The 15,000-nt window shown below is 44.5% G+C and overlaps 1 protein-coding gene across 8 annotated transcripts in view; it reads left to right on the forward strand.

The window, feature by feature from the left end:
- The window catches only part of LOC106569653 (receptor-type tyrosine-protein phosphatase F), a 470,260-nt gene that overhangs the window by 270,672 nt on the left and 184,588 nt on the right, over positions 1-15,000 (forward strand). For all 8 annotated transcript variants that reach the window (XM_082961019.1, XM_082961018.1, XM_082961020.1 and 5 more), the window contains one exon: positions 12,495-12,605. In XM_082961019.1, the coding sequence (XP_082817145.1) occupies positions 12,495-12,605 (111 nt within the window). The remainder of the gene's footprint in view (positions 1-12,494; positions 12,606-15,000) is intronic.

Genomic DNA, 15,000 nt, shown 5'->3' on the forward strand with positions numbered 1-15,000 from the left:
CAAATAGACCGTCTACAAACTCCACATACCAAAATGCTAAAATGAATTAGTGGTCTCCAGCAGTGCAGAAAATAAAATAATTGAAGTTGCCCTTTTTCATCAAGAGGGACTTAGCTGAGCCCTTCTGAAACATGAGGACGGCAGGGGGCACGGAGTAGAGAGCGCTAGTATGCATCTCAAATGGCACCCTAATAGGGCTCTGATTAAAAGTAGTGCACTACAGTGTAAGTAGTGTGCCCTTTAGCATCCTTAGAGGAGATAGTAATTCCAGCCTGGAGTGCCTCAACCAAGATCCAGTCTGGAGTGCCTCAGCCAAGATGCAGCCTGGAGTGCCTCAGCCAAGATCCAACCTGGAGTGCCTCAGCCAAGATCCAGTTTGGAGTGCCTCAGCCAAGATCCAGCCCTGGAGTGCCTCAGCCAAGATCCAGCCCTGGAGTGCCTCAGCCAAGATCCAATCTGGAGTGCCTCAGCCAAGATCCAGCGTGGAGTGCCTCAGCCAAGATCCAGCCTGGAGTGCCTCAGCCAAGATCCAGCGTGGAGTGCCTCAGCCAAGATCCAGTCTGGAGTGCCTCAGCCAAGATCCAGCGTGGAGTGCCTCAGCCAAGATCCAGCCTGGAGTGCCTCAGCCAAGATCCAGCCTGGAGTGCCTCAGCCAAGATCCAGCGTGGAGTGCCTCAGCCAAGATCCAGCCTGGAGTGCCTCAGCCAAGATCCAGCGTGGAGTGCCTCAGCCAAGATCCAGTCTGGAGTGCCTCAGCCAAGATCCAGTCTGGAGTGCCTCAGCCAAGATCCAGCCTGGAGTGCCTCAGCCAAGATGCAGCCTGGAGTGCCTCAGCCAAGATCCAGTCTGGAGTGCCTCAGCCAAGATCCAGTCTGGAGTGCCTCAGCCAAGATGCAGCCTGGAGTGCCTCAGCCAAGATCCAGCCTGGAGTGCCTCAGCCAAGATGCAGCCTGGAGTGCCTCAGCCAAGATCCAGCCTGGAGTGCCTCAGCCAAGATCCAGCCTGGAGTGCCTCAGCCAAGATCCAGTCTGGAGTGCCTCAGCCAAGATCCAGTCTGGGAGAGAGGAAACACACACACTGAAGAAATAAATCGATGTGCCTCTCTCTGTTCCCAAGGTTGGATAAATAAATTGCTTTAGCCCTAACCTCAGATCAGATTGGGGAGAGGTCAGAGTTAAGAAGATTAGGTAAATAAACATATTTAGCCCGACCCCAGATCAGATTGGGGAGAGGCCAACGTTAAGAAGATTAGATAAATAAACATCTTTAAGGGCTGACCCTGGGTCTGTCAGAATGTGGAGAGAGAGAGAGAGAGAGAGAGAGTTAGAACGATTAGTGGCTCTTTGAGTTGCTCTTTAATTCTCCTCATTTAGAGGAGATTTTTACTGCGTCCCAAATGGCACGCTATTCCCTATATAAGGCTCTACTACCTATAGGGCTCTGGTCAAATGTAGTGCACTGTGTAGGGTATGGGGGACCATTTGGGATGCGACCCAAAATCACAGAGGAAGTAGCTTCCCAGACTTTCTGCTTTTCACCTACATGTACATATTACCTCAATCAATCACCCCGACTACCTCGTACCCCCAGTACACTGACTCACTAGTGGTACTCCTTGTATATGGCCTCCTTATTGTTATTGTATTGTGTTATTTTACTGTGTTTAGTATCTTCTTTTTGGATCTATTTGTACATTTACTTACTTTTTAACTGCGTTGTTGGGGAAGGGCTCGTAAGTAAACATTTCACGGTAAAGTATGCACTTGTATTCGGCGCATGTGACAAATAAAATGTGATTTGATTTGAGGTGAGAGGCCCTTTCTCTTCACAGAGTCCTGTCTTTCTGTCGGTCAGGCAGTATGTGGCTCAGTCCCAAATTGCACCCTATTCCCTACATACTGCCCTACCTTTGGTCAAAAAAGTGGAAAGTGCTGATGAATGGTAACACACACACACACACACACACACACACACACACACACACACACACACACACACACACACACACACACACACACACACACACACACACACACACACACACACACACATTAACAAGCCCTGCTATCTCTAACCCTAGCCTTGACATCTGTAGCTATCTCCTGATCTGCATATCTGCTGCGTATTGACCTTACGCTGACCTCCCACTACCTGTCATTTAGCTCGCTGCTAGCATGGCCTAGCGTTAGCTCTACAAACTGTTATTGGTACCACTGCATCACCCACACAACGGTTACATCTCTTCCTCTCTTCTATTCTCTCCGATCACTCTGCTGTAGATTTTCATTATTTTACTAACCTGAATTATTTCCTCTAACGTCTAGATCTGCAGGTTATCTATTTAACCCTGTATTACTTTCATTCATTTGCCTTCTCTCCTCTCTTTCTGTCTTTTTTTACTAACGCTCTCTCTCTCCCTCTCTCTCCAATCTCGTTTGCGTTCCAATTACCTTCAACTAGGTGGTACACCGATTAGAGGTAAGGATGATGGAAAATAAACGTGTTAAAAAAAAAAATCACTCCATCCCTCCGTCACTTCAACCTCAACCTCCGTCAGCCTCTCTCCCTCGTTCCACCTCTCTTAACCTTTGACCTCTCCATCTGCCCTGTCCACTCTGCCCCTTACCACCACTGCCAATGTGTCCACACAGTCTTCACACTGTCCAAGCCCATTCTCTGTTTTCTGTCAGTGTGTCCATCTCCCTGTTCAAACAAATTAACTTCCAATGCTTTCCCAATCAGTTCATCGCAGGGGACCTCTACTTCCAGATGAATGCATTGGGAAACACTGGACAAGGCAGACAGAATGTGATAGCTACCTTGTGCATAAGTTTCTCCACGCGTTCTTGGTTTTTAGTTCAAATATAAACCCTATGGATTTATAACCACTAGAGACCAAACTCCTTCCACAGTCTCTGCTCCTAGCTGTAGGAGAGTGGTGTTATTATAATTACAGGCCAGTCTCTGCTCCTAGCTGTAGGAGAGTGGTGTTATTATAATTACAGGCCAGTCTCTGTTCCTAGCTGTAGGAGAGTGGTGTTATTATAATTACAGGCCAGTCTCTGCTCCTAGCTGTAGGAGAGTGGTGTTATTATAATTACAGGCCAGTCTCTGCCCCTAGCTGTAGGAGAGTGGTGTTATTATAATTACAGGCCAGTCTCTGCTCCTAGCTGTAGGAGAGTGGTGTTATTATAATTACAGGCCAGTCTCTGCTCCTAGCTGTAGGAGAGTGGTGTTATTATAATTACAGGCCAGTCTCTGCTCCTAGCTGTAGGAGAGTGGTGTTATTATAATTACAGGCCAGTCTCTGCTCCTAGCTGTAGGAGAGTGGTGTTATTATAATTACAGGCCAGTCTCTGCTCCTAGCTGTAGGAGAGTGGTGTTATTATAATTACAGGCCAGTCTCTGCCCCTAGCTGTAGGAGAGTGGTGTTATTATAATTACAGGCCAGTCTCTGCCCCTAGCTGTAGGAGAGTGGTGTTATTATAATTACAGGCCAGTCTCTGCTCCTAGCTGTAGGAGAGTGGTGTTATTATAATTACAGGCCAGTCTCTGCTCCTAGCTGTAGGAGAGTGGTGTTATTATAATTACAGGCCAGTCTCTGCTCCTAGCTGTAGGAGAGTGGTGTTATTATAATTACAGGCCAGTCTCTGCCCCTAGCTGTAGGAGAGTGGTGTTATTATAATTACAGGCCAGTCTCTGCTCCTAGCTGTAGGAGAGTGGTGTTATTTTAATGACAGGCCAGTCTCTGCCCCTAGAGGATATAGGCCTATATCTGGTATCAATGGACGACTTCGCCTGAATAAATGTAAATGTAAATGTAAATTCCTTGATTTGCATACAAGCACTACAGCCCTCTGATTGAAGTAGTTCTCTCTTCCCGGAGTGGAAGTGGCGTTTCAGTTGATCTGTAGTGATAATGGTAGATGTCTGATGGTAGATGTCTGATGGTAGATGTCTGAGGGTAGATGTCTGAGGGTAGATGTCTGAGGGTAGATGTCTGATGGTAGATGTCTGAGAGGTAGATGTCTGAGGGTAGATGTCTGATGGTAGATGTCTGTGGGTAGATGTCTGAGAGGTAGATGTCTGAGGGTAGATGTCTGATGGTAGATGTCTGATGGTAGATGTCTGATGGTAGATGTCTGAGGGTAGATGTCTGAGGGTAGATGTCTGATGGTAGATGTCTGAGAGGTAGATGTCTGAGGGTAGATGTCTGATGGTAGATGTCTGTGGGTAGATGTCTGAGAGGTAGATGTCTGAGGGTAGATGTCTGATGGTAGATGTCTGTGGGTAGATGTCTGAGGGTAGATGCCTGATGGTAGATGTCTGAGAGGTAGATGTCTGAGGGTAGATGTCTGAGGGTAGATGTCTGATGGTAGATGTCTGAGGGTAGATGTCTGAGGGTAGATGTCTGAGGGTAGATGTCTGATGGTAGATGTCTGAGGGTAGATGTCTGATGGTAGATGTCTGATGGTAGATGTCTGATGGTAGATATCTGATGGTAGATGTCTGAGGGTAGATGTCTAAGGGTAGATGTCTGAGGGTAGATGTCTGAGGGTAGATGTCTGATGGTAGATGTCTGATGGTAGATGCCTGATGGTAGATGTCTGAGGGTAGATGTCTGATGGTAGATGTCTGAGGGTAGATGTCTGAGGGTAGATGTCTGATGGTAGATGTCTGATGGTAGATGTCTGAGGGTAGATGTCTGAGGGTAGATGTCTGATGGTAGATGTCTGATGGTAGATGTCTGATGGTAGATGTCTGAGGGTAGACGTCTGATGGTAGACGTCTGAGGGTAGACGTCTGAGGGTAGACGCCTGATGGTAGATGTCTGATGGTAGATGTCTGAGGGTAGATGTCTGTTGGTAGATGTCTGAGGGTAGATATCTGAGGGTAGATGTCTGATGGTAGATGTCTGATGGTAGATGTCTGAGGGTAGACGTCTGATGGTAGATGTCTGAGGGTAGATGTCTGAGGGTAGATGTCTGATGGTAGATGTCTGAGGGTAGATGTCTGATGGTAGATGTCTGAGGGTAGATATCTGATGGTAGATGTCTCTGGGTAGATGTCTGAGGGTAGATGTCTGATGGTAGATGTCTGATGGTAGATGCCTGATGGTAGATGTCTGAGGGTAGATGTCTGAGGGTAGATGTCTGAGGGTAGACGTCTGATGGTAGACGTCTGAGGGTAGATGTCTGATGGTAGATATCTGATGGTAGATGTCTGAGGGTAGACGTCTGATGGTAGATGTCTGAGGGTAGATGTCTGATGGTAGATGTCTGATGGTAGATGTCTGAGGGTAGACGTCTGATGGTAGATGTCTGAGGGTAGATGTCTGATGGTAGATGTCTGATGGTAGATGTCTGATGGTAGATGTCTGTGGGTAGATGTCTGATGGTAGATGTCTGTGGGTAGATGATGCCATGGGGGTTGGTCTCTGACGATGATGCTGCCATGGGGGTTGGTCTCTGGAGATGATGCCATGGGGGTTGGTCTCTGACGATGATGCTGCCATGGGGGTTGGTCTCTGGAGATGATGCCATGGGGGTTGGTCTCTGACGATGATGCTGCCATGGGGGTTGGTCTCTGGAGATGATGCCATGGGGGTTGGTCTCTGAAGATGATGATGCCATGGGGGTTGGTCTCTGGAGAAGATGATGATGCCATGGGGGTTGGTCTCTGAAGATGCTGCCATGGGGGTTGGTCTCTGAAGATGATGATGCCATGGGGGTTGGTCTCTGGAGATGATGCCATGGGGGTTGGTCTCTGGAGATGATGATGCCATGGGGGTTGGTCTCTGGAGATGATGATGCCATGGGGGTTGGTCTCTGGAGATGATGCCATGGGGGTTGGTCTCTGAAGATGCTGCCATGGGGGTTGGTCTCTGAAGATGATGCCATGGGGGTTGGTCCCTGGAGATGATGATGCCATGGGGGTTGGTCTCTGGAGATGATGCCATGGGGGTTGGTCTCTGAAGATGATGCCATGGGGGTTGGTCCCTGGAGATGATGATGCCATGGGGATTGGTCTCTGGAGATGATGCCATGGGGGTTGGTCTCTGAAGATGATGATGCCATGGGGGTTGGTCTCTGGAGATGATGCCATGGGGGTTGGTCTCTGGAGATGATGATGCCATGGGGGTTGGTCTCTGGAGATGATGCCATGGGGGTTGGTCTCTGAAGATGATGATGCCATGGGGGTTGGTCTCTGGAGATGATGATGCCATGTGGGTTGGTCTCTGAAGATGATGCAGATTGACAATAGATAGATCAGTATGCAGGTACATGACTGAGCTGAATCAGGAAGAGATGAGGAAGGCGTGTGACGGATTTGAAGGGTCACTGACGTTGTCATAACCTCTATTACACACACACACACACACACACACACACACACACACACACACACACACCACACACACACACTTGTGTGTTTCTTTGGTTGATTCTGAACCTGTTTGGTACATTCATCCCATAATACATGGCTTCTATCCAAAATGTGTCCTGACATTGTAAGCTCATTATTTGTCACCATCTGCAACCTGTATGGTGTCTGGTGTTACGTCAGTTCTTACTGTATTATTCTATAGATTATTCCCTTGGGTTTAAACAGGGTATTTACATGTCTTGATAGCACTGAACTGTGAAACAGTGGGTTTGTGGGTATGTTGTCACGTATCATTAAAGTATGGATATAAATATGTGGAGACATATTTATTATTCTAACATGAAATGCAGGTAAGTCTGTCTGCTGCCACTGCTATGCTATTGATGTGTTTGCTAATCAGCCAATCAGCCTTCTCCTAAGGTGATGAAATACTGTAATTCAACAGAACTGAACTGCCTCTTCTCTGCCTTTGTTTTTCTCTACCACTTCTATTTCCTATTCAGCTGAGATGATGAAGACAGTAACTAGCTGTGTTGTTCTGACTATACTATTCAGCTGAGATGATGAAGACAGTAACTAGCTGTGTTGTTCTGACTATACTATTCAGCTGAGATGATGAAGACAGTAACTAGCTGTGTTGTTCTGACTATACTATTCAGCTGAGATGATGAAGACAGTAACTAGCTGTGTTGTTCTGACTATACTATTCAGCTGAGATGATGAAGACAGTAACTAGCTGTGTTGTTCTGACTATACTATTCAGCTGAGATGATGAAGACAGTAACTAGCTGTGTTGTTCTGACTATACTATTCAGCTGAGATTATGAAGACAGTAACTAGCTGTGTTGTTCTGACTATACTATTCAGCTGAGATGATGAAGACAGTAACTAGCTGTGTTGTACTGACTATACTATTCAGCTGAGATGATGAAGACAGTAACTAGCTGTGTTGTTCTGACTATACTATTCAGCTGAGATGATGAAGACAGTAACTAGCTGTGTTGTACTGACTATACTATTCAGCTGAGATGATGAAGACAGTAACTAGCTGTGTTGTTCTGACTATACTATTCAGCTGAGATGATGAAGACAGTAACTAGCTGTGTTGTTCTGACTATACTATTCAGCTGAGATGATGAAGACAGTAACTAGCTGTGTTGTTCTGACTATACTATTCAGCTGAGATGATGAAGACAGTATCTAGCTGTGTTGTACTGACTATACTATTCAGCTGAGATGATGAAGACAGTAACTAGCTGTGTTGTTCTGACTATACTATTCAGCTGAGATGATGAAGACAGTAACTACCTGTGTTGTACTGACTATACTATTCAGCTGAGATGATGAAGACAGTAACTAGCTGTGTTGTTCTGACTATACTATTCAGCTGAGATGATGAAGACAGTAACTAGCTGTGTTGTTCTGACTATACTATTCAGCTGAGATGATGAAGACAGTAACTAGCTGTGTTGTTCTGACTATACTATTCAGCTGAGATGATGAAGACAGTAACTAGCTGTGTTGTTCTGACTATACTATTCAGCTGAGATGATGAAGACAGTAACTAGCTGTGTTGTTCTGACTATACTATTCAGCTGAGATGATGAAGACAGTAACTAGCTGTGTTGTTCTGACTATACTATTCAGCTGAGATTATGAAGACAGTAACTAGCTGTGTTGTTCTGACTATACTATTCAGCTGAGATGATGAAGACAGTAACTAGCTGTGTTGTTCTGACTATACTATTCAGCTGAGATGATGAAGACAGTAACTAGCTGTGTTGTTCTGACTATACTATTCAGCTGAGATGATGAAGACAGTAACTAGCTGTGTTGTTCTGACTATACTATTCAGCTGAGATGATGAAGACAGTAACTAGCTGTGTTGTTCTGACTATACTATTCAGCTGAGATGATGAAGACAGTAACTAGCTGTGTTGTACTGACTATACTATTCAGCTGAGATGATGAAGACAGTAACTAGCTGTGTTGTTCTGACTATACTATTCAGCTGAGATGATGAAGACAGTAACTAGCTGTGTTGTTCTGACTATACTATTCAGCTGAGATGATGAAGACAGTAACTAGCTGTGTTGTTCTGACTATACTATTCAGCTGAGATGATGAAGACAGTAACTAGCTGTGTTGTTCTGACTATACTATTCAGCTGAGATGATGAAGACAGTAACTAGCTGTGTTGTACTGACTATACTTAGAGAGCACATCCCCTGGGTCGTGCTGTGCTGTTAAGAACACACACACACACACACACACACACACACACACACACACACACACACACACACACACACACACACACACACACACACTCACTCACTCACTCACTCACTCACTCACTCACTCACTCACACACATTAGCCTTCTGTCTAGATGGCTGTCTGCTTCCTGGGCGTCTGCATACTAATTGAACTACCTGGGCTGTTACCTGGGCTGTTACCTGGGCTGTTATCTGGCCTGTTACCTGGGCTGTTACCTGGGCTGTTACCTGGGCTGTTATCTGGCCTGTTACCTGGGCTGTTACCTGGGATGTTACCTGGGCTGTTACCTGTGCTGTTATCTGACCTGTTACCTGGGCTGTTACCTGGGCTGTTACCTGGGCTGTTATCTGGCCTGTTACCTGGCCTGTTATCTGGCCTGTTACCTGGGCTGTTACCTGGCCTGTTACCTGGGATGTTACCTGGGCTGTTACCTGGGCTGTTATCTGGCCTGTTACCTGGGCTGTTATCTGGCTTGTTACCTAGGCTGTTATCTGGCCTGCTACCTGGGCTGTTATCTGGCCTGTTACCTGGGCTGTTACCTGGGCTGTTATCTGGCCTGCTACCTGGGCTGTTATCTGGGCTGTTACCTGGGCTGTTACCTGGGCTGTTATCTGGGCTGTTATCTGGGCTGTTACCTGGGCTGTTACCTGGCCTGTTATCTGGCCTGTTACCTGGGCTGTTACCTGGGCTGTTATCTGGCCTGCTACCTGGGCTGTTACCTGGGCTGTTACCTGGGCTGTTATCTGGCCTGCTACCTGGGCTGTTACCTGGGCTGTTACCTGGGCTGTTATCTGGCCTGCTACCTGGGCTGTTATCTGGCCTGTTACCTGGCCTGTTCCCTGGGCTGTTATCTGGCCTGTTACCTGGCCTACCTGGCCTGCTACCTGGCCTGTTATCTGGCCTGCTACCTGGCCTTCTACCTGGCCTGCTACCTGGCCTGCTACCTGGCCTTCTACCTGGCCTGTTATCTGGCCTTCTACCTGGCCTTCTACCTGGCCTGCTACCTGGCCTTCTACCTGGCCTGTTATCTGGCCTTCTACCTGGCCTTCTACCTGGCCTGCTACCTGGCCGTCTACCTGGCCTGTTATCTGGCCTGCTACCTGGCCTTCTACCTGGCCTGCTACCTGGCCGTCTACCTGGCCTGTTATCTGGCCTTCTACCTGGCCTGCTACCTGGCCGTCTACCTGGCCTGTTATCTGGCCTGCTACCTGGCCTTCTACCTGGCCTGCTACCTGGGAGTCTACATACTACAGTAGTTAGAGTAATGTGGCAGAAATACTTTAACTTTCTGAGATGGAGACCACGTCCCAAAGTTGACCCTATTCCCTACAATGTGCATTACTTTTGAATAGAGGACTACTGTACGGTACATAGTGCGCTATATATGGAATATGGTGCCATTTTAGGACTTACACCCGAGTCCCAGTGGTGATGGATAGCCAGGAAGTCAGTATTTATTTATTTTTATTTGTATTATTTTTTTTACCCCGTTTTCTCCCCAATTTTGTGGTATCCACTGTAACTACTCAGATGGAACCTGGGTTTGATTGGAGCTCAGATGGAACCTGGGTTTGATTGGAGCTCAGATTGAACCTGGGTTTGATTGGAGCTCAGATTGAACCTGGGTTTGATTGGAGCTCAGATGGAACCTGGGTTTGATTGGAGCTCAGATTGAACCTGGGTTTGATTGGAGCTCAGATTGAACCTGGGTTTGATTGGAGCTCAGATTGAACCTGGGTTTGATTGGAGCTCAGATTGAACCTGGGTTTGATTGGAGCTCAGATGGAACCTGGGTTTGATTGGAGCTCAGATTGAACCTGGGTTTGATTGGAGCTCAGATTGAACCTGGGTTTGATTGGAGCTCAGATTGAACCTGGGTTTGATTGGAGCTCAGATGGAACCTGGGTTTGATTGGAGCTCAGATGGAACCTGGGTTTGATTGGAGCTCAGATAGGACCTGGGTTTGATTGGAGCTCAGATTGAACCTGGGTTTGATTGGAGCTCAGATAGAACCTGGGTTTGATTGGAGCTCAGTAGTTATTCATCAACAGGAATCAACCGTTGGATGGTCCCATCTCACCTGGTGAGGAGGGCATTGCTCTCCCTCCCTACCCTGGTTGTTTTTAGCAGCACCTGATTATCTCTTTTTTGAAACGCTAGACTCAGATATATGACTTTCCTCAGAATAAACATATTTTTAAAAAGAGAGAGATGAGAAATGTAGGCTTAACTGGACTCAGAGAGCATGTGGAAGGAAGGAAGCATTAAAGTGGCACCATAGTGCACTCTGTATAACCTAGTCTTAACTACATCCTGATGGTCTTGCAGTTGTTGTAGAGTAGCTTAGCCTAGCATAGCGTTGCTAGCCTGGCGACTGTCGCCTGGGATGTAGTCTTAGCGACCGTTGCCTGGATATAAAGCCTAGCAAGAGCCCTTAATGAACTTACTGTGTTTTTGTCATGTCAGTAGTTTTCTTAGGCAGAAAAGGCAGAACTAGACGTGAATATGACGTCTTGAGGTGATTCATTGACCTCTGAGACATGGACTTGAAAAGAGTGTCTCGCCAGCTGTTTTTCCTGACAGGACCAGACAGAGTTAAATATGTTGATTTGTGGGACACAGCTCACAACGCTCTTAAACCAGCAAAATCAGCTAAATGCTGATGTGTCGTCGTAGGCAAATTGTTATATAACAACTAGCGCCCTATTCATAACACTTTATCATGCATACCGTAGAGCGAGAGAGAGAGATGTTTGACTGTGATGCTCTCTGTCGAGGCTCTGTAGAGATAATTATAATGTTACTTCTTATGAAGTTAGGAAAAACCTCAGGAAGTCTACAGAAGAGAAAATACACTTAGTCAAACTAGATGGTGCATACATCTGTATTAGTCATATGATGAAAAAGAGATGGCCAGGGGTCGTTGATCTAAGGTCGTCAAACAGTTTAAGAATGAGGGTAATCTGAACCTTTTCTTTCTTCTGGTAAACCCTATCAGGAACCCTGTTAGATTTACTAGATGGTTTAGTCCTGAATAAACCCTGTTAGATTTACTAGATGGTTTAGTCCTGAATAAACCCTGTTAGATTTACTAGATGGTTTAGTCCTGAATAAACCCTGTTAGATTTACTAGATGGTTTAGTCCTGAATAAACCCTGTTAGATTTACTAGATGGTTTAGTCCTGAATAAACCCTGTTAGATTTACTAGATGGTTTAGTCCTGAATAAACTCTGTTAGATTTACTAGATGGTTTAGTCCTGAATAAACCCTGTTAGATTTACTAGATGGTTTAGTCCTGAATAAACTCTGTTAGATTTACTAGATGGTTTAGTCCTGAATAAACCCTGTTAGATTTACTAGATGGTTTAGTCCTGAATAAACCCTGTTAGATTTACAAGATGGTTTAGTCCTGAATAAACCCTGTTAGATTTACTAGATGGCGTGTAATCCTGAATAAACCCTGTTAGATTTACTAGATGGTGTGTAATCCTGAATAAACCCTGTTAGATTTACTAGATGGTGTGTAATCCTGAATAAACCCTGTTAGATTTACTAGATGGTGTGTAATCCTGAATAAACCCTGTTAGATTTACTAGATGGTGTGTAATCCTGAAATGGTCTTTAATGAAAGAAATAGCACATCTAAGGTTGTCAATTTTTTTTTAGAATGAAAGCAAAATAATTTTTTCAATTCCCACACTACCATAATACTTAGAATACACTCCCAACTCATTACGTCACTCTTGAGTATTATGTGGTAGAGACATTGAGACAGAGCCCTTCTCTCTCCATGTCCCAGATGGTAACTGTGTTGTTAACCCCTGCAGGAGCCCTACAGATTGAGAACAGTGAGGAGTCAGACCAGGGGAAGTATGAGTGTGTTGCCATGAACAGCGCTGGAACACGCTACTCCTCCCCAGCCAATCTCTACGTGCGAGGTAAGATCCTGCCGTTCATATTTCCCCTCCGTTCATCGCTACGTATCTTCATTGGTCTTTATGTCCTCACCTCTAAACTGCAATGTCATGTTTTTTCCTGAATAACTCACCGTAACCTCACCCCACAGGAACTCTCTCTCTCTGTCTACCAGATACTGGCTCTGTCAAAACAGCTGTAGCCAAACCGTTTTCTACCTCCGTCTATGAAAACATGCCAGGGCTTTTTATTTTCACACTGTCTGTTGAAGGTTTTTAGTTCTCTCCTCTCCTCTCATTTTACATTGACATTTTAGTCATTTAGCAGATTGTCTTATCCAGAGAGACTTACAGTTAGTGCATTCATTTTAAGATAGCTAGATGGGACAACCACATGTAAGTACATTTTTCCTCAATAAAGTAGCTATCAGCAATGTCAGAGCTGGTAGGGGGGGAAAAAGTCAAGTGCGGGAATTAGTTCTCTCCCTTCCTCTCCTTTCTCCTCTCCCCGCCTTTCTCCTCTCCCCTCCTTTCTCCTCTTCCCTCCCCTCCTTTCCTCTCTTCTCTCTTCTTTCTTCTCTGTATCATGGTTGAGCTGGTACAGAGCCTGGTGGTTCAGAGTGAGGCCATTTTCTGTTATTGTTGTTGTGAGTGTGTGAAGAGACTGACAATAACATATGTGTGCTGAGGATTTAGGTCAGGGTTAAGTCCAGGTCACAAGCCGCTGAGACTTTCTCAGGTACATGAAAGAAAGAAATGAAGAGAGAAATGTGCTGCCGTCTGTGATACTGGGAGAGCGAGAGGGAAGAAGAGAGATAGCTTTGTATCATTGACTCTCTCTATTACTTCAACATGTTCAACTCATGCAATTACACATAATACATTTAAACCAGACTAGATAGACATAATACATTTAAACCAGACAAGATAGACATAATACATTTAAACCAGACTAGATAGACATAATACATTTAAACCAGAAAAGATAGACATAATTCATTTAAACCAGACTAGATAGACATAATACATTTAAACCAGACAAGATAGACATAATTCATTTAAACCAGACTAGATAGACATAATACATTTAAACCAGACAAGATAGACATAATACATTTAAACCAGACTAGATAGACATAATACACTTAAACCAGACTAGATAGACATAATACATTTAAACCAGACTAGATAGACATAATACATTTAAACCAGACTAGATAGACATAATACATGTAAACCAGACTAGATAGACATAATACATGTAAACCAGACTAGATAGACATAATACATTTAAACCAGACTAGGTAGATAGAGGTTTAAACCAGACTAGGTAGATAGAGGTTTAAACCAGACTAGGTAGATATAAGTTTAAACCAGACTAGGTAGATATAGGATTCTAATGATCAATTAACCTTTTAAAATGATAAACTTGGATTAGCTAACACAACGTGCCATTGGAACACAGGAGTGATGGTTGCTGGTAATGGGCCTCTGTACACCTATGTAGATATTCCATAAAAAATCTGCCGTTTCCAGCTACAATAGTCATTTACAAGATTAACAACGTCTACACTGTATTTCTGATCAATTTTATGTTATTTTAATGGACAAAATATGTGCTTTACTTTCAAAAACAAGGACGTTTCTTGGTGACCCCAAACCTTTGAACGCTAGTGTATGTGTGTGGGTGGGTGTGTCTGTGTGTGTCATGGTTGGCCGACTCGAGCGGAGGTGTTTGTTTTTCCATCAAGGTAATTACAGTGCCTTCAGAAAGTATTCAAAATGGATTAAATCGATGTTTTTCTCTCCCATCTACACACAGTCCTTTATAATGACAAAGTGAAAACATGTTTTTAGAAATGTTTACAAATGTGTTGAAAATGAAATACAGAAATATCTCATTTACATAAGTATTCACACCCCTGAGTCAATACTTTGTAGAAGCACCTTTGGCAGTGATTACAGCTGTGAGTCTTTCTGGGTAAGTCTCTAAGAGCTTTCCACACCTGGATTCTGTAACATTTGGCCATTTATTCTTTACAAAATTCTTCAAGCTCTTTCAAATTGGTTGTTGATCATTGCTAGACAACTTTTTTCTTGCCATAGATTTTCAAGTAGATTTCAGTCAAAACTGTAACACGACCACTCAGGAACATGCACTGGCTTCTTGGTAAGCAACTCCAGTGTATATTTGACCTTGTGTTTTAGGTTATTATCCTGCTGAAAGGTGAATTCATCTCCCAGTGTCTGGTGGAAAGCAGACTGAACCAGGTTTTCCTCTAGGATTTTTCCTGTGCTTAGCTCCATTCTGTTTATTTTTAGTCCTGAAAAACTCCCCAGTCCTTAACAATTACAAGCATACCCCTAACATGATGCAGCCACCATAATGCTTGAAAATATGGAGAGTGGTATTCAGTAA

This window comes from Salmo salar, chromosome 14 (assembly GCF_965601325.2).
Source record: "Salmo salar chromosome 14, fSalSal1, whole genome shotgun sequence".
NCBI lineage: Eukaryota > Metazoa > Chordata > Actinopteri > Salmoniformes > Salmonidae > Salmo > Salmo salar.